Genomic DNA, 24,393 nt, shown 5'->3' on the forward strand with positions numbered 1-24,393 from the left:
CACTCCTAATATTTCACAGAACAGAAGAGAGGTAGGAAAGACCTTGCCAAATAATAAATTGTGAAGGATTAGGCAGATCAGGAATTCAGTCACTGCACAAGAAAGGCAGAAAATGTTCCAGCTTGCATGGCCAATGTGTCTTGGGGGTGCCGTCTTACCGGAGGAGGTTGAAAGGCTGAATAGGAGAATGCAGTTGTATGTTCAGTCTTTCTTCTGCAGATTGCATCTTCTAAGCAGGAATTGTCCATTGGCTTCTAGGTTCTGTTCTTGCCATTGTATCATGGGTGGAGCTGGGGCAGATTAAGTCCAACGGCAGACTCTGAAAGGGGAAAGACTTATGATTTGACTGACAGTTCTCTCTAGAATGTTTTAAATGTTAGTGGCAATTCCACATGTTTCATTTTTCAGTAAATACTTTTTTCGTGTCACTAATTGTTTTGTTTCTTTTGTGAAAACATACCTCCAGGAAAAGTGAACATAGAAGAGTTCAGCCAACCTAAAAATGCTTTTCTGAAGACTCTTCGCCACAACTTTTGGAGGGAGCTGCAGAGGTGCGTGTGAAGCTGAGTTAATTTTTAAACAAATGGAAGTAAAACTTCACACCTTGTGCTCTTTGATGCTGCCACTTGTAGCATAGTCATAGATCAGAATTTTTATATGCTGATTAACTCCTACTCTCCTGGCAGACTAGGAACAAAGAAAGGCTGCTGCAAAAGCAAATGCAGTGAAACGTGGCCAGGGGTATGGCACTAGTTATCTCCCTTACATGGGAGGATGTTGCAGATACAACCAAACAAATGAGAAAGCTAACAGTAAAATTAAACTCTATTAGTGAGTCCTGATAAGAGCTGCAACAGGGACACAGGCAGAAAGAAGTCTGCTAATATTGATCAGGCATCAAAGGTTAAAATGAACTTATTTTTTAAAAATCTTACAGTTGCAGCTTGCTGCTGTTTTAGACAGGAAAGGGAAGCTACCTACTGTGTCCCTATTTGTGAGAAAGCCACAACCCTCTGTTTGCAAAGCTGTCAAAGCCACTTTTGGTCCTTTTGTTTTAGCAAGTTTTACACACTGTAGGGAACAATTTAAAGCTGAAATAATGCTCTTTGATCAGTATAATCAACTCATTGGTAAAGCGTATAGGTGTAATAAAATTTAGCTTAGTGCTATTTTTTACTGAGAAGTCTAGATTCCAGCAAATGCGGGCCAAACACTGATGGATTCTTAGTGATAATTTTTGCCTAAGGGTTTTTTTTGTTTTGTTTGTTTAAGGGGTGTTTATTTTTCTCTCTGTACTGCGATTTCAAGAATGTCCTCCAGTTGAAAAGACAGCAATGCTTCTTTCCCCACGTGAAAGCACCCCTTGCATATTTTCTAGAGAGCCTAGATAAAAATCCCACCCTTCTTTTCAAAGCATTGTTGTCTGTATAATGGGGAGTTAATTGATCACCTGCAGAATGTGAAAACAAAGTGTTCCAACTGCATAACACTTAAATGTTGTTGCTTCTAGAACTGGAATTTGTGTTGGCCGGTTTCATTTTGTTTTCAAAGCAGGGAATCATCAGGTATCAGCATCATCTCCTTCAGAGCACGTTCTTGTGGGTGTGAATGGTTCAGACAAAACCACCATCCCTTAATTCTAGTATGAGCTTTAGTTTCACGTAACACTTGCCCCATATCTACTTATGTGTAACTCTACAAGTCATTCTGTGTAGTTGGTTAAGTGTTGAAAGTGATGGGCACATTCTAAATCCAAGTGTTCTAAGATGTCCCATAATTACTTGCAAAGGCATATACTGGCTGACTTGAACTCAGATGAGGGGTAAGCCTGAAGAGATCCCTTATTACTTCTCAACATGACCTCATATAACTGAAGAGGCTGAATTTCAACAAAATTCTATTAAATCAGTAGATACGTTTGTTGCAAGTACCAAAAGAGCATCTCAAGATTGAACAGGTTTCAGATTTGACTTGTGTTTAAGAAGAGTTCAGCATTACACTTCGCCTTGGAAACACAGAGTAAGTAATATATTGTGCAACAACTAGTCATAAGACATGTGCAGCCTGTTTTGTGTAAACTGATGGAGTCTGGATGAAGCCTTGTTGCAGGTGGAAAGCTTAGCAAGCTCTATTGAGGAAAACATTAAAAAGGAATTAAAAGTCTTTTTTAATGCAAGATAGCTGAAGTGATTGGGATCATCAATCATGTATATAGGCCCATCAGAAAGTGAACCTTTGTGTACACAAAACACATGCCCTAGTTATAATTCTCATTTCTGATTAGCTTGTGAGGGCAAGCAGCTAGGTGGATCTAGAAGGCAAGACAGCTGGAAAAAGGAGCCTGAAAAGCGAAAAGCTTTGTGTTTGGCCAGAGGTGATTTGGAACAGTGAATGCAAAAACTGTGTTATATTTAATTCCTCCTGTGTTCAAGAAAACAGGTTTTCACATGCGCTCTATGTAAATAACAGGATTGCACTGAGAAAATAAGACTCCACATTTTCCCACAGAAGTCTGTCTGTAAAACCTTATATGTCTTCTAAGAATCTGGGACATCAAGAGACACTGATGAGAATGAGAAAGCCATGATAACAGTATGAAAGCATATCTTTTAATTAGTGATAAACTAAATTTTCTCTTGTTTTCAAGCTCCTAAATTTCTGTCCTCCAACCAGCAATAGGGCAAAAGGTTTTCATCAGGTCTTGCATTTTGATGTACGCTTTGGGCAGAGTATTGTCCTGTTCTCTAGACAGATACTGAATAGAGGTTCTATTAAGCATGTGGTAGACCACATTTGAATATGTCAAGTACGTATCATATCCTGAAATACTTAGACTGGACAGCATCATTAAATGATTTGTGGCATCTTCTGATTTTCTGAGTATTTGTCAGATCTTTAGGAATGGGGTAAGCAGTAATGCTGAGGATAATATTACTCTGAAAAACAATTCTTCATGTTTGTAATACAAAGAAAGAGGGAAAGACAATCAAAACTCTTGTTTATTTGTCCTGTTCTTTGTTTTTCAGTGCACTGGAAAAGACTGACTTTACTGCCTTAAGCAATCCTTTTGCTGGTCCTTTTGTAGACTACACCAGAAGTAGTAGAAATCTGGAATAAAGAACAAACAAAAATATGGTTGAACAGTGTAATTAGAGCTCCAGTGTTACAAATGAAAAGACGTGCTGACTGGCTTACAGAACCTGTCCTTTACCAAAGCAGCATTCACCCTTCTGTAGAAGGCCTATCTAGAAAATAAGCTGAATGTCCTTGGCAAGTCTGAAATACACAGTGCAAAAATATTCTTACACAAAAAGCACAACTTCTGAACAGGGGTTTAGGGATAACTTAAACATATCCTGAGTTAGACATGGCTTCACCAACTCCCAAGTTTTCAGTTTTTTAGACAAACGAGATAAGTGTTCTCCAAAAGCAATAAACAATTGACACTATTACTTTCAGGAAGGGTGAGTGTCCCTTGTTGATTCACAGAGTAACACTTCTGGTTAGTCTCTGGTGAAGATGCACTCGGACATACGTAACTGGCATGGACATAAGTCAATTCAGGAGGATTTTTGAGAATCAGAAATCATCATGTTTGGCAATCCTATCTGTTTCACAGGTTTTACTATAAGTATTGTAGTTTCAGTAATCTTCCAAAGCTATATTGCCATTTTGTTCATAAAATAGGATACTACTTGAAATCCAGCCTCTTTTGTGGTGGGGTTTTTTCTTTCTTTTTTTTTCTTTCCTTTTTTTTTTTTTTTTTTTTTTTTTTGGTAAGACTAAGGAAATAAGAGTTCTACAGAAATTCTGTGAGGAGCTGCAGCTAGATAGTTTTCCAAGAATGAAACAAAGTGTTAACTTTCTACAAAGTAGTAGGTGAAATGTTTTTTATATATTATTTTCTGTTCTTGGAGCATAGGCATAGTGAATACAATCAGGCATGGCAGCTTGGGAATATTTCACTCCGAACATTCCAGTCTTCAGCTATAAAACTGTGTGTCTGCGCCTAAGATGCAAGATCTACGTTTCAAGTTTATAAAAAATGTATGATGAAAAGTTTGCTCATTTAATTTTTGGATTAAATCTGCACTAGAAGATTATCGAGTGAAGAAGGAAGTTATTTAAAACTTTTGCTTTATCTAAAGATTTTTTCTAAGCTCAGAATTTTAAGCCTGCTGCTCTTGAGGGTTCTGTTTTGTTTTTTATAAAATAACCTGGATATTTGAGAACTTACCTCTACTAGCTTTCCTCCACAAATCTCTGCAGTATGACGATAGTTGGGAAAATCAGCTACTATTTTGCCATCTTCCATTTTAACAGTTGCCTGTAATAGAGAAAGGGTTGATGTTCCCTGGGGTTACTGGCATTTATATTATCAGATACACTGTAAAGATCTGTACACCTGATGCTTAAAGTTTTTACTTTTTTAAAAGTAGAAGTTCTTTACACATGAAGCTTCATGAACAAGACAAATTCTTGTGCTTTAGTTCTTAAATGTTCACAATTTAAATAGAAAAATGTTCGTCTAACAATACGTACACAATATTCATCTATAGCTCTAAAAATGATCTGACTACAGGCTATGCTTGTCATTCCGTCCTCAGTGTTTATGTGGTTCTCTTGTTTTGACAGTGAAAGAAAAGGCATGATTGTAGGAGTTAATTTTGAAGTAGCATTCTCAGACACTAATAACCTGCCTGCAAGCAGTTACAAAACTCACTGTGGACAAGTGATGCCAATCTTTAGTCCAGATCCTGAAGCTTCATACCTTTAACTACACTAGAATTCATCTTGCTCATTTAAGTAAAGGTGAACATGGCTGCACAGTCTGCAGCCGTGCCTTCATACTGTAATATGTGCCAATTGCTGTAAGAGCTGCTTCTATATGGAAGAAGTATGCCAGATGCTACTATGAAGACCACAAATACGGCAGCAGCTCAGCTGACTGCCAAAACTCGATACGCAGTTCCATCACAAAGCCAGTCTTGCCCACACTTTTAGTAATGCAGATAAGCCAGTCCTATTTAGAGGAGAAAAAAGTAATTTGCAAAATGAAGAGATGAGTGGACATTTTTTACCAGATACAAGGAAAACCACCTTACTAGTTTATATATTATTTAGTGACACTATAATAAAATGCAGCGGTTTCTCTGCTGAAAGTAATCTACTCTGCCTCCATCTTTAGTTATCTAATAGGCTTTGGACTGCCAGAGCCAAAAAGAAGAGGATCAAATTTGTAGTATTTCAAAACTGTTATGTTTGTAATAAATTGACCAAGTTGATTGTGTCTTATTCAGTCTGTTAGGTTTCACAAAGATTCCTCAAAGCCAAAGAGGTTTTTTCCTCTTGTAATCAGAAAGGTGTGAGTAAAGAAGCCTTCTGGAAATCATGCAGTGCTATTGCTGTCTCAGTTTGTCACAGCTCCTTGATGCAATTGCTGGTTTTCCTGACTCTTTAATATGTATAAAGCATTTATACAGTAATCTATTGTAGGGTTCTGGACACCTCACAAATGCAGAGTTTAGCAGTCCCAAACTGTCTTATCCCTTTAAATATATGAGAAATGAGTAAGTTAAGTAACTAAACCATTTTACGGTAGGTTTTGTATCCAGATTTTGTCCATGACAGGAGTAGATCGATACGGTGTAATCTTAGGTCTCACTAGAGGCTGCTTAAGCTGCAAGTTGCTCTGTACTTTTCAACAGGAAGGAGGACATGGAGAAATTTATTTTTTCCCCTTCACTTTACACAGCATTTTGTTTAAGGCTCAAGCACAGCTGACGTCACAAGGTAGGCACGGGCAGAGCTCGGGCCCACAGCACTCCCTCAGAATGTGCTGCAGTTGCTGGACAATGACACAGCTGCCAACCAGCTCTTGAGAGTTTTAATGAGCATTATGTTTGCTTGAATTGCGACACCAGTAGATGCTTGCCACTCTATCCTTGTTCTTTATTAGTATGTACAGTTCTGACGCTCTAGCTCTCTTTAAAACCAGATTTAGATATTTTGCTAGAGGCATCAAGAAATATGGGCAAAATTGTATGTTTCTAAGCTATGACAGATGAAAAAAAAACATTTAAGGAAAATGTCCCTGAGACAGATTTGATTTTCACCCTAAATTAAAAAAATAACTGAGACAGTGTAGAACTTAAGAGCTAAATTAATTTACCTTGAACTTTTTACCGCCCATTGTCTCCATGTCTGCTTCCTTGCCGATTGTGAATGTGTTGGTCGTGGTGTGGCCTCCTGGGAAATGCTGTGTCCAGGTGAAGTCATTTCCATTCTGCACCACCTCAGTGACTATTTTGCAATTCCTTCCCATTTCAATCTTGTCACTGGGGAGACCTTAATCAATACAAACATACAATTTATAAAATCTAATAGCCTACCAGCTGTATTTGAATGGAAGCATGCCAATGGTATGTTTATTCTCAAATACTGGTGTCTGAGCATCTGAATTTTTTTTTTCTTTTTTTTTTTTTTTTACAGCAGTATCAAAGCTCTGAGTTTATACCAGTGGTTTAAAGGAAAATATAGGCACACCAATGCATTTCCTGAAATAGTAAGTTTTGGTCTTGCACTCTTTTCCCTAAGGAATGACACACAGAATAAATGCATAGATGTAAAGCATATACAAATATTTCCTGCTGCTTAATCTACACATGCAGATGTGTGGAATTTAAATGTATATGAACTTGTGCCTTTGATATATAGCTGCATACACCTATTTACTATTTGCTATTGCTTTTTAAATAAATGAACACAGGCACTGAATTTACGCACACCGATCATAGCATCCCTAAGAGCTTTTACGGGGTAATCTCTGAAAAAAGGTTTGCACAGTCTTCTGATAGCATTCACAGAAAGCTGTTCCTGTAAGATTTTGACAATCATCTTCATACTAAATTTATGCTCCCACTGATGAATAGTAAGGACAGAAAAAGCGATTCACAATCATCATGCTGCAAACATCTTGGCCCTTCATTCTGCTGCCACTGAAAAGGAATACTGCTTCTGTAGAACAGGACCGTTTCCTGCAGCTGACAGTGCTTTACAAGAACGAATCTCCTTGCTGAAGTGCAGAGCACTCCTACCAGTCTTAGCCCCTGTTGATCTCAGCACATTTCAGTAAAAAAGCTTTTTTTGAAGAAGTATTTTTAACGAATTGATAACCTTTAAGACTTACAACCCAAGACATGCTTACCAATCTTCTTCACGAAGTCATCGTAGTTCTCATCGCCTTCAAATTCGTATTTGCCTGCAAATGCCATGTTGCCCTGGTGATGTGGCTGCTAGAGCAGAATAGCAGCTGGAACAAAGAAGAATGGATAAGTGCAGATGGCTTGAGGCCCTTGTTTTTATAAACCAGCCCAAGCTGTTCAGCCCACCTATACCCACACCCCTTGGAAATATACTTTTATGACCTACATGAGTCACTAGCACGGATACCATTGACCTGTATGAAACTCAAGGTTATAATTCACTTATACATCCTTGACAATAATCTGGAGATCAGCAGAAATCAAGGACAAAAGCTCGGTTTTCGTTTCAGTGCATATTTAAACAAAGTGATATATTTTTACTTTCAAGATTCCACTGATTTTGCAGTCAGGATGGCATAATGGTAAAACATTTATAATGAAACAGGGAGAAAATTACTTCAAAACAGTGTCCTGAGATCACAGCCTTGTTCTATTTGGAAGCATACCCTATATTAGTTAAAATATGAAAATAAGAAAGAAGCTGTACATATTCTAAGTAATTCTGGTGGGATACGAGCCATGACAAGATTCTGGGTAAATTACTGCACCTGCACATGTCCTACCTTATCTCCACACAGAAAAAAAGAATTCTGAAATATTTCACGCTCCTTGGACGGTAAAGTACACTAGATTAGTCTGTGGCACCATATTCCCATGCCCTATTTAATATCAAGAGACAAACAATGCTTTGCATTGCTTAGCAAGTATTTGCACAAAGTACTAAAAAACACACTTATTTTGGAAAAGCAGAACTCTGATTTATGTAAGATAACCATATGTTAAAAGCCAAAGAGTCTGCTGGGTAATTTAGAATGCATACAGGAGATGTCCTATGCTTAATGACTCCAATGCCACACACAGATAGCAGGGTAGGAAATTCCCAGCTGCTATGTATTGGCATAGCTCCACTAGCTGAGGATACAGACCAACAATTTTTAATCCGAACAAAAACATTCCTAGGATTTATGTGAAATGGTGTCATAGATTAGAATTTCATTTTATTAAAATAATACATTTAGGAAGGAACATAAAAATCTATTTTTCTCCAGTTTTATAAAAGTCTGGAGAAACATGTAACAGTGTTCAACAAGTTTTGCTATATGCAAAGTGGGTTCAATTTCATAAGTGAAATTAACATAATCTCACATGCTAATGCAAGAATATGTCTATTTAGAGTCAAGAAGCTGATCAGAAGAACAGGAACATAGGCTGGGTGATTAAAAACATGGGAAACAAAGGTACACTAAACTTCACCACTGCTCTCCTTGATATACTTTCAAATTAACGTATGCTGTGTAACCGTTTCTATATTTCTTCTTAATAGACTTATCTATACTCTGCTCTGTCAGAGAACGAGGCAAACTTCAGTATTATGATGAAACTCCAGAAAAATCTTCAATATCATAAATCATGTATACTGTTACTGTAACACTATACAAATTAGAAGCACTGCTACATCTAACAAGTTTATTAGCAATATTATTTGAGTTCACACAGTCAGCTGTACACTCTCTCTGCCAGTGCTCTAAACGCTGCATGTTGGAGGTGCAGTGCAGTTTGCAACTGCTCTACTGAGTGGAGACAGACTGGTGCCTCCAGTGAACCCTGCCTCCCACGGGTCCTCTCTTGTATGGCCACGGACTGGCTGTGTCTTGTAGCCTCACGGATTCGGGACTTGGATGTACATTATGTCATACCAGCATTAACTCCAAGAGGAGCTAGACATAAAGCCAGCCTGTACCCAAATTTTTATAGCAGCATACCAGTGTGTAAAATCAGTGCCTCTCGGGGGGGGTTAAGGTTTTATTCAACTGAAAAACATATTTGCTATGTATATGTATATATTTAATGGCATATTACTTGTCAGGTTGCAACTCAATGAAAAAAATCCTCTCTAATTTGTACTAATTTTTTGTTTTACTTACTAAGCTGCTTTTATACAAGGCCTCTGTTGTCTGTAAGTCATACCGCCTTTAAACCAATTACAGAATACACAGGGCATATGAGGTTTGAGCGGGACAATGTTTCTTACCTTAGGAATATTTTTGCAGTTTCAAAACTGCAAAAAATGATGGAAAAATAAGAAGAATTCCAGAATAATATGCTCACTGATGGGTGAGAAGTCTGAATCAGGCGAGAAAGGGATTTCTAATAGAAAAGAATTTCCTGACCAGAAAAAGCTTCAGAAAATTCTGAATCAGTTTTGTGAGAGATTATATCTGTGGACTGGAAAAAAAGCTTATCTTATGCTTATTAGTTGGGAATTTGTGTTATTTCTGTTTTGTTTTTTGTTTTACCTACTTCCTCTTCTGAAGTCTGAGAGAAAGTAACTTCAAAATCTTAGATCCTCTTATACAAAAAACCACAAAACTTTCAAATGGCAATGCATTTTTTTGAAGTTGACAACAATCCTTTCAAAACTCTTTGTTTGGGTGGATGCTCCTGGCAGGAAAGCAGTCTTCTAGAACAGATGCAGAAAGTGAACAAGAGTGAAGCATAACAAAATCGCGGTCAATTTGTAAAATAAAAATGAGACAAACGTCCTAGGAATTACTGCCTTTCCACCCCTAACTCTTCACTCTCCCCATATTTACTCAGCTTTAAATTGTACCATGCTGTGCAGGGGCTGACAAAATTGTGCTGGAGTTCATGATGCCACAAAAGCCATACCATCTGCTGTCTGCACGCAATTAAAAGGATGTCTCCATATTGAAATAGAAGAGAGCCATATACCTTCCCTCTGTGAACGTTCTCTGTGTCCTGTGATTAGCATTCAAAACACAGGAGTGTGGGAGAAAAGGACAAAACTGAGGGTTTCTGTATCAATTACAAATACATAAGATTCAGGGAAGGAACCGAGAAACTTGTTTCACCGCCAATGTTTCCTTTGCACTTTTGATTTAAAAGCGTCTGTAAAATGATTCTGACCATCCTGCAACCATATTTGACACTTTGTTTTTTAATTAAAACTCTTTCAGCTTAATCCCAGGATTGCTGAACTCAATGACCAATTGTGCAGGAGCAGACAACTGAAAAGGAAACTTTATCAGCTGGACCCAGATGCTTAGGCACTATCTATATAAAGAAAAACTGCATTAAGCATGGAAAACAATGAGGTGGTTGCACAAACATAGAAGCTTCAGTTCTTATTGCTATGGTAAAGCTAAGCAGATACCAGTTAAGCTACAGCAGTGTAAACTCCATGCCATTAATTGAAGCACAAACCCTAGTAATTTCAGTTATACACAGACTCAAAAATACCATTTAGAGGAAAGGATCATCAAGCCTATTTCATACATGAGAAAACTGAAACACTGAGAAAAAGTGACCTGTCAGAGCTTATGATAGAATGAATGGATGATGCAGCCAGTAAGAAATCCTAAGTCCAGGCATTAACCCAGTGTCCACAGGATAGCACATTAATTTAAACATTCGTATAATAAACAAACCCTTAGAAGCAAATGAGAGCTCTGAGCAACCGTTTACTTTCAAACAGTCACCCAGGGAGTTTTACACTTGCTCTACTGATGGACTGTGAGCATCTTTACAGCTGCTTAGCACAACCGGCTGAACAGGTCTCCAGGTAAGACCCTTGCCCTCTCCATCTGGCTTAGTGTCCATCTCCAGCTGCTCTTGGAGAGTGGGTGACCAGTGAGGCTGTCCTCAGGTTAGCTGAGCACTGGAGGCCTCTGGCTTGCACGAGGCTCTCAGTGTTCCAGAGAGACATTCACAAACTTGCTAAGAAGGTAAATGAACTCAAGCCATACTCTTCTGTCTACATAAAACTTCTTTGGGGAGATAGCACTGGTGTAGTAACACTACGTGGACCTTGAAAGATAGATCAAACTGGATAAGAAAAATGCCTCAGTTCTGTGAAACAGGAAAAAGATAATCAGATTATATGAACAGTACTTGGGTTTTATGATCTCTCTCTATATATAAAGATCAAATTAAATTTATGGCTTTCTTGTGACGTGATATAAAAATGCTGATATCTACACAACTATGTAATACTTGGAGCTTGCCTGCAGTGGGAATGTAGTGGGCATAAGGCCAGTGTGTAGTACAGTAAATTACCAATGAATAACTATTTCACTGGGTGGGTCACTCTTGCCACACACTAGAGTTTATTCACCTCTGAGGAGCTGTACGCTAGGCTGTACATGAGAGTTCCAGAGCAGGTTACAAACATCCATCCAAACAATAAAGGAAAGGCTACATAGCGTTAATAAATGTGCTTGCTCCACCTGGCTGCTCAGGATCAGACTCAGTTTAGAACAAGTTTTGAGCAAACGTGCCATCATCTGTACCTGTCTGTGCAGAGGAGTTTTTAATGTGCATTTTGAATTTGCAGCCATGCTTCCACTCACTTACTCTGAAATAAATCCTTATTTTCATTCCTGCCTTTTTTGTTATAAAATGTAATGAAACTCAATAGCGCATTGGAGAATGAAGAATTTCATTAAGTAGTCTTCCAAATACTGAGTAAGGACAATGTTTATTCCAAGAATAAAGGAATGGAGGCCCTCTAACTTTACTGAAGTTATGGTCACTTGCACAATTGCTAAGGTTAGTCATCCAAGTCCCTATCTCTTCTGTTTCTGCTAAAACCAGTACCCATTTAGTGATCTTACATTTTGCATTTGCAATTTGTGATTTCCCTGACTCTTCAGAGCTGTGAGCATGTGATGTTGCTCTTGTGTACCTCTACAGCAGTGCTTCATCCTTGGTGGGCTGGTCATCAAACTAAGTGGTGCAGAGAACTCCAGAATTGTCCAGTAAAAAAAAAAATAAATTAAAATTATATGTCTATTTAGGCATGCATTTAAAATACGTTATGTATATTTAATCCATTCCAACTACTACTACTACATATGGCCTGCACACTGCTGCAAAAAGCCTTGGTTATATTAATACTTCTGCTTAACAGAACTCAGTTCAAATCCAACTGAATTTAACAGCTATAGCTGAGTCAAGTGGAAAAAGAAATTTCCTTGGCACAAGGTGAGAATCATAACAGAGAAAGGCAAAAGAATAAAAAGTTTCAGGTGTAAAACCTGAAAACAGCTTTCGGAAAGCGGCCATTATCTTCGGTGTACTTGGCACTATCTATCATTTTCAATGGAGAAAGATGCAGCTGTTCTTTATGTAGGTCAAAGAACATATAATTATTCTATAGGAGACTGTGCCTGCCATCTGGTGGCCAACGGTCAGGGCCTGTATGCCAGGCAGCATGTCCTACACTGAGCCCCCACCTCACCTGTGTAAAACCCCTGACTTCAGCGAGAGCATGCTTGGGTTTGCAGCTAGCCCCATGCCACAGCTGAATCTCCAAGATGAACTGCTGATCCCCTCATTCTCTAACTAAAAAAAAAAAAAATAAAATAAAAAAAAATTCCACCCTGAGCTGGTTATAATTAGCTCAAAAAGAGTCATCTTAAATGTATAATTTATATAACACATAAAAATATATCAGTATTTATACAAGAAATTATCTTCATATGTTTCATTTTGGGACACAGCTCTAAATGAAGAGGATTTCCAAAGCATTGGTTTATGGCATCACTGGCACAGCATATAGTATCAGCCTTTGCTTAAACACAAATACATTTGTATTGCTATCTCGGCAATCAACAGGACACAGGACTGCTTCATACAGATTTAATTAAACTTTACAGATCAGAAGCCAAGTACTGAATTCCCCTGAATTCAGTGGGAGTCATCTACAGTTGAACTAACTTCAACACAATTTAATGAATGCAACTTAATGTGCAAATGCTATTTGTGGCAGTCTGGCATTTGTGAAACCCACTGAATGGATTCAGCTGTCATAAACATAAATAAGGGTGTGCACGCTTAGACAGAGCAGCACTGTTTGCAGGCAGAATACAAGGAAATGGCATAACATTATTATGCAAGGTCTAAAGGTACATAGGCTTTTTACACTGAATTTGTCTTGCTGAGTGGGGAACCCCCTCCCAAAACAACCCAAAAATGCATTCACAGCTGCGCTTACCTAACTTTGAAACCTGAGTCACTGATCTAACATCAACACACAGTAAAACTCATATTAGAGTGTATATTGTCAGGACTATGGGCAGGAATCAAATTACTAGTTACAATGAGAAATTATGCAGAAAAGCTCAACACTATTTGAATTTAATCAGGATGACGTGAGCTGCAACTGTGTGCTGTTGTAGACAGTCAGCATGAATAAGTTGTCAAAGAAGCAAAACTCTTGCGGATGCTTATACCCAAAAGAAAAGTTTATCTAAAGCAAGTAGTTAATTCCCTCTGTCTCCCAAGTCATCTACCTCTGATATGCAAAACAGCTAAGTCTTCAAACGATGGTAGGAACAGAGGGAACTTTCAGAAACCAAATCAAAGGCCTTGGATATCTTTACTTTCAGAATTTACTTGCCACAAAGTCATAAACATAATGCTTTTGCATCTTTTTGTCATGTCAGAGTCACCCTGCCCTTGAATGTCTCCCAGCATGCTTTAAAGTTTATTAACCTTTCAGATGTGTTGTATAAAGCCAACTGAGATACACTCAAAGACAAAATGGAGATAAGGAAAGTAATTCCATTAGTGAATGAGCTAGGCTGAGTGACTATCTTTGAAGTGCTTTTAGAACTGGAATGCAATTGAACAAGGAGTACAGATTAAAAATAAAAGTAGGAACTCTCTAGTGAAAAGAAAGTTACACTTAATGATTCTTTCAGAATGAAACTTGATCAGGAAGGCTTGTAAATTCTTAAAACAGCTGTATCTGGCAATTATTCAGTAACCCTCCATAGTAAATGGCTAATGATTAATAATTCCTTTGGTATTCAGGGTAATCATTCATAATGAATTCAGAAAGAACTCATCTGGTGTTAATGTAATATGTAATTCCATGGGAGTCCTATTATAAGGTTGCCTTATTAAGTATCCACTTAATGTAGTACTAGGTGTTACTATTCTAAACCCATAAGCAGTAGAAAAGCAATTACCAACAAGACTGGCTGAATTCTTGAAAAGCTAATGCTTGTAGAGAGTCCAAATATTTAATGCACCAGCCAGCTCTACAGGACTTCAACAGGTGACACAGTACAGACTTGGTCCTCGCCTCAGATGGGTAGGATCTGCCTAACAAAAACAGGACAGAAAGGATGCTACCAAAAGCTCAGATAGAAACATTTGCAGGGGAGGAAGACACAGATCTTCCAAAAATCCAGTATTTCTGGGACTCCCTAAAAAGAAATTTTATTATTTCTTGGCAAAACACTCTACCAGGAAAACCTTTACGCCATTTAGATCTCCAGAAAGGTAGTTTCCAGAGAGCAACACAACCAAGTGATTCATTCAAGCTGTACAAGCTGGCATAGCTTCTGTAAGAAGTGTTTGGTTGTGCTGCCCCTGGCCGGCTTTCCCATCTCCGAGTGCTACTCAATGGGACTACCAAGGTCTGGTTTGGGCAACTAAAAAGACAGAAGACTAAACCTAAGGGGAAGGAAAAAAAAAAGATGTGTTTAGTTTTCAGGTGGTTTAATCAGTTTTCAGCTGATTTGGTTCTCTGAAATGTCTCAATTGCATAGCAAGGCCCTGCTGGTACAACAGGAGGTATGAGAGGGAGGAGGGGAACATGAAAGCCACCATCATCACCATCACCACCACCACCACCACCACGCAGCCCTTTCACTAGCCAGCCCTGACTGCAAACCACTGAGGGACTGAGAGCAGCCTGAGGATATGACAGTGCTGCTTCAGTTGCTCAAGTATCCTTGAACCCCCCTCCTGCTTTGTGCTGGCATAACTATTTATGTAGCAGTGTAACAACCAGAGCGAGGGCATGATTTGAATTAAAAACACCAAGGATAAAATAAAAAGGTATTTTTCAGCTGGATCAGTGCTCTGACCCAGTTCTTCTCCTGATCACACAAACAGCTGTACTGGCATAATGCAAGTATTGGCACAGAGAAGGGAACAAGCAGCTGGTGGAATATCGGCACAAGGTGGCCATGCCACTGAAAAATGCTCACTGTAATCACAGAATTGTTCAGGTTGGAAAAAACATGGACAGAGTTTTAATATGATTTCTATTAAAAGAATAAAGAAGTCCAAACTGTTAATTGTAAACAAGGCTCTGGAGAGGAAAAGCAGAAACATGCTCATGCTAATTGAGCTAGTGATGTGTGCCTAGTTCAGGTTCACTGAACAAATCTTCCACAAGCTGAAGGCGCAGTACAAATTCTCTGAACTCATTATTTCCTATTGTCTCTTCAGAGTCCAGCACCCAAGTAAATCAAATCAGCACTCCTGGACTCAGAAGCACAAAAACAAAGAAGTGGGAGGGACATCTCTGTTATCGTTTCAGTCTCTTCTAGAATTGATCGCATTCTATTCAATTTCTTGCCTTTGTTACCATCACAGCCAGTTTACTCCCTGGTATGTAAAAATCTTCCTTTAATTTCTGACTTAAATTAATGCACAGTTATTTTAAGCCTGTTGGTACTTGGGCCAGCATTGCCCCTTCTCTCTCTGGGTTCACCCCAAAGTTCTTAAGAGAGCAGTTACACTGTCCTTTTTGCTAAGGTAAATAAATTGAGCTAAGCCATGCCAAACTCTGTTAGATACTTCAGAAATAACAGACTTTTCCCCTTATCATCTAAGCGTTCCTCTTCACTTACCCCAATTTCAGACAACCTTTTTGGAACAGAGGTGACTGGGACCTATAACGTTTTCCAGCTCAATGACAAGTTTCATTGGTACACACCCCACCTCTTAAACTAAGATCACTTACAGAAATACTAAAATGTTTTGGGTTTACAGTAAGATTGACAACAGCAACTTCTACTGAATCTAATTGTTCCTTTCTTTCTTCAGGATTCTTCCTTTTAATTAGTTATCTTCTACTAAATGTTATCAATTGCATCCAGTTCAGTGGTAATGGGGAGTGATAGCAGAAATGGGAAGCTATCTTGAATTTTAAATTCTAGTAATGACTACAACAGAAGACTTTGTGATTTTTGTTATGCTGGTTTTGACTCATGTAATCTGAAAATGCATAGTAAAACTAATTTTGGCTGCTATCAATTTGGCAGATACAAAACTGGTAAGATTTGTTTGGAACATCACCTTTGGATTAAAAACCACTATAGAACATTTTGAACCTCAATGGCTTTAGTCTAATACAGACTATTTTTAAAAACTTGCTAAAATGAAAGATATAATTCAACCTTATCTGCAGAGTCTTCTGGTAAAAGCAAACTGAGTTAGTTACTACCTCTCTCTATTTCTTTGTCCCATATATTTATACTGGTAGTCCCTAACAGAAACTCTAGTTCTAATAAAGTTAGTAACTGACAACCCTAAAGATAAAAATCATTATAACTACTCTTTTGGACTCTTCTGACCAAACCCCAACAGTTATCTCCCCTTTATCTACATAGTTCACGTGATGTGTCGTAAAGATTTTATTATGTGATTGTATCTATATGATTGTACTCGCTGACACATCAGGACAACATAGGTCCAAACGGGAGCTTATCTTCAAAGTAATCTAGTCTAATTGGGAGACTTCAGTCACGTGGTTGTGGTCTTCTAAGCAACCTTCAGTCTTTGAGCAGGGGAAAAAGATGTGTACCAATATAAAACGAATGTGCACTGTACCAGCATTTAAAGTTAGGGGGGACTGATAGCACTAACGGAGTGCAATAGACTGTCACCACCACACACCAGCACCACCACCAAGGAAAAAAAAAAATCAAATTCTTTTTTAGCCACAATATATTGGGAAGGTATCATGATTTGGAAGCCTCCTCTCTACAGCTACAGTTACCTAAAAAATTTGATTGTTAATTTATTCAAATTAGATTTAGAAAGCAGCAGGATGAACATGGGAAGAAGCCAGGACTCTGTGTTTCAGGAACTTGTCCTACTTCTGCAGCACAAACTGGAGTTCTGCACGGGCTCTGTTGGCAGCAGGCCTCTCACGATAGCTGGACAATTTGCTGAATCCAGTCCTAGAGCTTGCATTTTCATATAAAATACATATTTTCTCTGAACTGACTTGCATATTTTACAGCTTTTGTTACTTCTCACATGCCTCTTCTGCAGCACCCTACAACTGCATTCTAGCAGACTACATTCACTCCACTGTAAGATCACAGAATGCTTTGCTCCACCTAAGAAAGGAAGCAACTGATGGTTTAGAGTACATGTTGATTTAGACTTTCTTGGAGAAATGCTACACAGAGCTTGGCTTTAACTAAGGTTACTGAAGTCAATAAAGAACAGCACATAACACCATGTTTTAACTTGTTTTTCAGTAGGTATTCTGCTAAGAGCTGCTCTGTTTCCTCCAAAACATATCATGTTATAAAACAATAAATCAGTTTTCAAGTGCCATCTGCTACACAGAAAAGAGAGGTTTTCAAAATCTACAGAGAAATAATATAAGGTGCATTGAAACCAGAAAGTTATTTTTAAGAAAGAAAATTATTAACAAATTATTTACCCTTATTTTACTCATATTATTGGCTTATTAAGCATAGGCTACTGGTATGTAGCCCATGGATGATAAGGAAAAAAATGAGACTTTTAACAACAAACATTATCTATGTAAAAAAAAAGACCTACTTAGTCTTGCAACACAATGTATTTTGTTGTATTAATTGAGACTAACAGGAATTGAAGGTGTTCAGGATTTTGCAGAACTTTGTCATATTTGATAACACAAAAGATTTCTTCATGTTGGTAAGGAGCTGTTTAAAAAAACAACCACATTTTGAAGCACAGTGACATAAGATTTTTCCACTTGTGTCTGTTTCTGCCTTAACACTGTTTAAAGAAAAACTCCTTAGTTTGAAGTACTGTTTCAAGGAAGAACAAAGACATTAAGAGCTTCTGTGTTTTCATTGTTTTTCTTTTATTTTAAGGAATCAATGTGCTCAGTGACAGCAATCCAGAGAGACGTGTAAGTGTCTCAAATAACCCCAGCACCATGTCTAGTCTAAATTGCTCCCATATCCATGGCCAATGTGTGTTATCTAACGTATAACTAAAGCTGCCTCCTCAGAAAATATTTCAAACTTACAGTGTAGATGCTGAATTACATTCTCTCTGTTCAACATGCAAGCCTATACATAGTTTACATATAAAAAAAATGATTTCTTTTGTTGGAATAATTTTTACATACTATGCTGCTTCTGGATTCTTTTTAAAAATCACAGTTAATACCGGAAAAGCCACATTTTTTTTGTCTTAAAACAAATGCATTTTTAGAACATTTGAAATGTTTGTTTTCAAATCCATTAATGCATTATATACAAGTGCCTTTTAATAACTGTACCTTGACAGCAGTCCCACTCCTTTCACCTTTTCCCTCTAGTTTGGGATACTCAGAGCATTTTCTTTAATATATTGGAGAGTTTACTCCGTGATACATACAATGAAAAATGCAGGCTAGCAATAGGTGCTGAGAAAGGGATTAACTATCAACTTCAACAAGACAATTCCCCATTTACAAATACAGATATGTGTTTCCTATGTCTCAAAAGAAAACCTTCTAGGTCACTCCAATAAATTGAAGTACATCTTTTGATTTTGAAACAGTTTCTACTGAAAATGCCAACACAACATTTTCTTATTTCCAACATGGAAGACAATAAAAAAAATTATTTTTATTTTTCTTAAGATACTGCAATTTCACGACTTCCTTATTTTCATGCATCTTTACTTCTGTAATGCCAGCATCTCTGTATCTGGATCATCAATGGTTACTGAAGCAAATACTCAAAGCTGCAGAGCTAAAGAAAGGCCAAATTCCCCACTTGGCCTGCCAGGGGAACTCCTTCTACTGCAAGGGTTACTCAGAGTTCAGTACGCATGGAATAAACACAGCATACTTTATTATGCATCCTGCTTTCCAGACTGCTGCTCACCAGCCCTCCATCATTAAAGCAATAGTACTGTATTTTAAATACAGATTATATAGTTTGCCCGAGGTCATATGAGATGGGATTAACAGCCAGAAATCCTGATTCACTGCTGTCTGTTAAAACAATAGACACCCCTCCATCTTTTAGATATAATGGTTTCTCCAGCACATTGCCTTGTATCACCACTGATTTTCCTCAAGTGTATTAACCTCCATCTATTGCACTTGTAAAGCCTGCTGCTTTATTTGTGCACATAAACCTCACGCACAGCTAAATTCTGCTATTCCAAAGGAATCCTTCAGCTGCAGTTCCTGAATCTCTGTTAAAGGGAACATTAAATTCAGATACGTTATTTTTTGGAGGCACATCTGTTTTGTAGTTGAATTTTTCCTATATTTTAAAATCATCCTTACTAGTTCCATCACCTTCACTCTCTCAAGCTTTTCCTCTGTTCTCTTGCACCTCACCCGAAGAGAAGAGTGAGATGGAACAGACAGCTACCTGGTGATGGTGACAAGCTATTTGCTACCCCAGAAACCCAAGCAAACAAGGATTTAGTATCAAAGAATCTCAAAAGCAAATGTAAGAAACCAGTATTTGACTGAATTTTTCTTATGCTAGTGAAGTGTTTACAGTGTGCCACATGGAACAATTAACCTGCATCAGTATGTTCAGAGAACAGAAAGAGTTTGAAAGCGTGAAGTAGAGAAGGATGCATTTCTTTTCTTGAAATATAAGAAAAACCAGTTTTCTTTGAATATAAGTACTCTTTGGGGCTTCAGCTATGCTTTGATGTCTATGATTCAGTTACATCTCACTGCATATTTTACAACAATCTGAAATTGTTTATATTTCCTTAGATACATTTAACAGGAGGAATAAATATACTTTTGTAGCAGAGAAAATACATACATCTCACATGTCATTTCATCATCATCTCCAAAACAAGCCGACATTTGCATTTGCTTGTTCTATCAACTGCTTTTATTACACCTAGCCCGTAGTGTCTCTCTTCAATGGTTTTATTTATCCTTCAGTTGGTCAGCAATAAATTTGACATTATTAATCACACAACACTGGTGTAAAACTGAGAAAATGGAACTATATTGTTAACAGCTGTAACTTTATCTTAAACCCTAGAATAAGACATATTTCTCTTAAAGCTGCCTTCTGGAATCATAAGGAAAATCTGGAAAACACTTCAAAATCTAAACTTCTACTTAGAATGCTGTTTCTTTACTTCGTAGTACTGAACAACAGCTGTTTCCCTCCTAAACATGGGAAAGCAACAGGGAACAAAAAACCCTAAAGTGACAACTGATTATTTTTTTAAAACTTCATTTTTAACATAAACTTGCATTTTTTAATGTCTGTTTTGTAACATATATAGATCACATCATTTTCAGGATCCTTAAAAATCTGGATGCATACTTAGGTCAGTGACTGATTAGGGTGCCAATTTCCCAGTATTCTTAAAACACCAATTCTTAATGCTTTGACAAAGTTGGCACAAACCTTAAAAACCAGTCGGCGGGATTCTAGTGCCAGGATTATCCTCATGACTCCCCTGGTGAGCATGCTGAGGTGGTTCTAAAACCGGTCTGAATTTCTGCGAATGCTTCTCCAGGGGAAGGCCTGGCCCTTGGGAGCAGGCTGAACATCGGGCAGGCACATCTGTGTCACAAGCCATGCTGCCATCTAGTGATGCAGCACTCACTCTGCCGCTACCCAGTGATGCAGCACTCACTCTGCCGCTACCCAGTGATGCAGCACTCACTCTGCCCCTACCCAGTGATGCAGCACTCACTCTGCCCCTACCCAGTGATGCAGCACTCACTCTGCCCCTACCCAGTGATGCAGCACTCACTCTGCCCCTACCCAGTGATGCAGCACTCACTCTGCCCCTACCCAGTGATGCAGCACTCACTCTGCCCCTACCCAGTGATGCAGCACTCACTCTGCCCCTACCCAGTGATGCAGCACTCACTCTGCCCCTACCCAGTGATGCAGCACTCACTCTGCCCCTACCCAGTGATGCAGCACTCACTCTGCCCCTACCCAGTGATGCAGCACTCACTCTGCCCCTACCCAGTGATGCAGCACTCACTCTGCAGCATTCATTCTGCTGCTTAGCTGCATAAACATTCAAGGATGCCACAGATGGACTTCTGTGCCAAAATCTGTGGCTTATGAGGCTAGTTGCTGCTTGTGTCCGAAAGACAGGAGATCTAGAGAAAGCAAAATACTTAAGCTCTTCCTGCATGATACTGGAACTTTTGCCCAAAATTTGAGATATAGGCAGATTACTGAATATATTGACTAAAAATGCTACACTGCACTCGTTTAACAGCAAGTCTTCCACCCACCTTCAAAGCTCTTCTTTGCTAGAAGCACCTGATGAGATTCTGTAAACAAGCCACCATTATCCGTTTAAAAATGGGCTCTCTTTGTCTTCAGGTTGCTAAGAACTGCCTTGCAACACAATGTTACCTTGGTTCAAGGTGGGCTGCCTTTTGCTTTCATTTTGCTCGTTATTTTCATTTTGCTTGTTATTTTCATTTTGCTTCTTGGTAAAATGCAGAATAAGCCATGATAATAACTCCCGCATGCAAATCCAGGATGACAGCAAAATCAGGCTTATCAAAAAAACTCTCTCAATGACCTAATGCAGAGAGAAATTTTGAGAACATTCCAATAGTGAATTGAACTGCAAGGTCTGTCTCCGAGGATTGAAATATAAATTTCTTTAAGACCTTTGGGATTATTAATTGCTAATTCTTAGTTTTCTCTTGAAGTTTTCGATATCTATGTTGCTATCTGAGCTAGTACTTTTCTTAGGGTCATGCAGTGATGTCTGCAGGTCCACTACTGTTCAGCATATCTGAAAATTAGCTCTCACCTTCTCTTAGGATTGTTGAGTTTCTGTTGTGATTATGGGATTTCTTCAAGGGTATGCTGGATATAAATCACTATCCAGCTATATTCTGGAGCCTGGAAAACAGGCAGGCTGAGACAACTGTTTGAAGAGAAATTAAGTATTATTTATCCTGCTCCCTATTAATCTCCTTTGAATGTTAGGCTCATTGCAAGTCTATGATGCATTACATACCAATATTAACTATTTCCTTACTTTCATTTTGGTAGACAGAATAGAGGAGAAAAAAATGCTGAAACAGAGAAAAAAAGATGAGAAGAAAGGCTAACAAATTGAAAAAAGTAGAGTTAATACAAAATGGGAGTGGGTCTTCCACTGAGCAATACTTGAATCAACAATAAAACACAATTAACAGCAACTAGAGTCATTCTTAGAGGATTAAATCTCTGGTTTGCCTACATTTTTATGCCTAGCTTTCCTCTTGCCACCTGTGGAAATGTTAAAACTTAAGGGTATGATGGATGAGGAGAGACTGAAAGAACTGGGTGTCTACAGCTCGGAGAAATAGAAACAAAGGGGAGATCTTACTGCCTTCTACAACCACCTCAACTGGAGGAAAGAAAGATGGAGTCAGATGCTTCTTGGAGGCATGGTGAGAACAGACACAACTGGGAATATGAGAGATTCTATTGGCTATTGTGAAATATATACTTTTCTTTTTTTAAAAAAAACATGAGCTGGTGAGATACTGGAACAGGGAGCCCAGAGATGCGGAATCTCCATCCTTGCCACTGGTCAAGACTCAAGTAGAGACGACCCTGCCCATTTAAACTGTAAGCCATCATGTCTAGTTAAAGACATGTTTGGGGGGGTGGGGAGGCAGACTAGATGACCTCTGGAGGTCCCTTCCAACATAAATTATGAGTCTATGACAATATAATCAACCATTTCTACCTCAGCCGCTGAGCCAAGTGTAAAATGACCTTTGTCCACAAATGAAACTCACAACATAGTAGGAAAATATAAACATGAAACATTCTGTTTCTTTGCCCCATCTCTCTCGAAAGTTATACTTGGCACAAACCTGAAAAATAATTTCCAAATGTTTTAAAACACTTAGAAAGTCAGTTCCTTTAAAAGACTCAGAAAGTTAATTCCTTTACCAAGGATTCAAAATAGTATCGATCACCTTGATTATTTTGACAAAGTTAGTTTACCAAAACACTTCGGTTACTAGAAAATGTAGTAATTAAATAATGGCTTTATAACAGTAATCTGGTAAGGTAAAATCAACATAATATTTTGAAAATATTGCAGCAAAATAAAAAAAAAATGGGAACCCTACAAAAAGTATCAAAAGGCCACTCATTCAAAATTAAAATATGTTCTTCTACAGAGGAACTTCATTCTCTGAAAGCGTATTTGTCTCAGAAGTCCTAATCTTTTCACAAAAGATGATTCACTATAAAAATATACCTCCATTGCTGCACAATACCTTGAAGTTATTACTATCTCCAGGGACCAGCACAGAAAAAATAATTCAATTTTGCTAATCACACATGCATGGACTGTGATACAAAATCTGGGTGCATAATATGGATTTTTAAAGCTAAGGGGAATCTACCGGTTTCGACCGTTGATTTCAAAAACATTAGACTGCACCTTCCATACAGCTTTTCTACAAGTGATTTGTACTCTTAGGCCTGGTTTATGCCTTGGTTTTGTGGGGATTTTATTTGCACTATTGCCACACAGCATTACTATTTGTAACCCAAGTGTCACTAAGAGCTCTTTGGCCAGAGGCATTTAAACCTTCTGTGCCCTAACTCTTCACAGCTGCATCACTGCCTCCAGCTTCCTCTCCTAGCAGAAATGCTTATTAGATTATTGTTACATGCTGCTATTCTTGTGCTTGCACAAAGATTGACCAGAGGGCGAGACAGAAGATCTGCTTTCCCTCCCCTCTTCATGCTCCTCAAAGCTGAAAAGTAGTTTGCTCAGAAAAGATGTACAGACTATGCATACAGGATACAGAGACGCACAGAATCACTAGGGTGGCTATTGGCCACTGAGTGATGTTCACAAGGGTGGAAGCAGCACAAGAGGTTTTTGTCCAGACCCTTTCAGGAAAGCAGAAACAGACCAGTATGGGGATCTGCAGTGAGAGGTTTCACACCTCTCTATTCCTGAGGAAGGGTGATCAAGCTAGAATTGATTTATACGAGGTCATCACTGCACAAAAAGTCAGGAAGAGAAACGGCTTGAGCCAGCTCCATAGCATCTTGATGCTGTGCACTGGATAAGCTTACAAGCAGGAGACAAGCAAGCT

The 24,393-nt window shown here is 38.4% G+C and overlaps 2 protein-coding genes across 13 annotated transcripts in view; both read right to left on the bottom strand.

The window, feature by feature from the left end:
• The window catches only part of PTTG1 (PTTG1 regulator of sister chromatid separation, securin), an 82,904-nt gene extending 69,672 nt beyond the window's left edge, over positions 1–13,232 (bottom strand). Inside the window, exon 1 of the mRNA XM_014286220.3 lies at positions 13,229–13,232. The gene's annotated coding sequence lies outside the window, so the exon portion shown is untranslated. The remainder of the gene's footprint in view (positions 1–13,228) is intronic.
• The window catches only part of FABP6 (fatty acid binding protein 6), a 46,102-nt gene continuing 24,306 nt past the window's right edge, over positions 2,598–24,393 (bottom strand). For 5 of the 12 annotated variants that reach the window (XM_027815935.2, XM_055718237.1, XM_027815932.2 and 2 more), the window contains 5 exons: positions 9,563–9,726; positions 7,208–7,312; positions 6,173–6,348; positions 4,238–4,327; positions 2,598–3,108 (listed from right to left, as the gene is read on the bottom strand). In XM_027815935.2, the coding sequence (XP_027671736.1) occupies positions 3,055–3,108; positions 4,238–4,327; positions 6,173–6,348; positions 7,208–7,274 (387 nt within the window). In that variant the 5' untranslated portion in view covers positions 7,275–7,312; positions 9,563–9,726 and the 3' untranslated portion in view covers positions 2,598–3,054. The other 7 variants (XM_055718236.1, XM_027815933.2, XM_055718234.1 and 4 more) reach the window with 3 other exon arrangements.

The sequence above is a fragment of the Falco cherrug genome, chromosome 8, assembly GCF_023634085.1.
Source record: "Falco cherrug isolate bFalChe1 chromosome 8, bFalChe1.pri, whole genome shotgun sequence".
NCBI lineage: Eukaryota > Metazoa > Chordata > Aves > Falconiformes > Falconidae > Falco > Falco cherrug.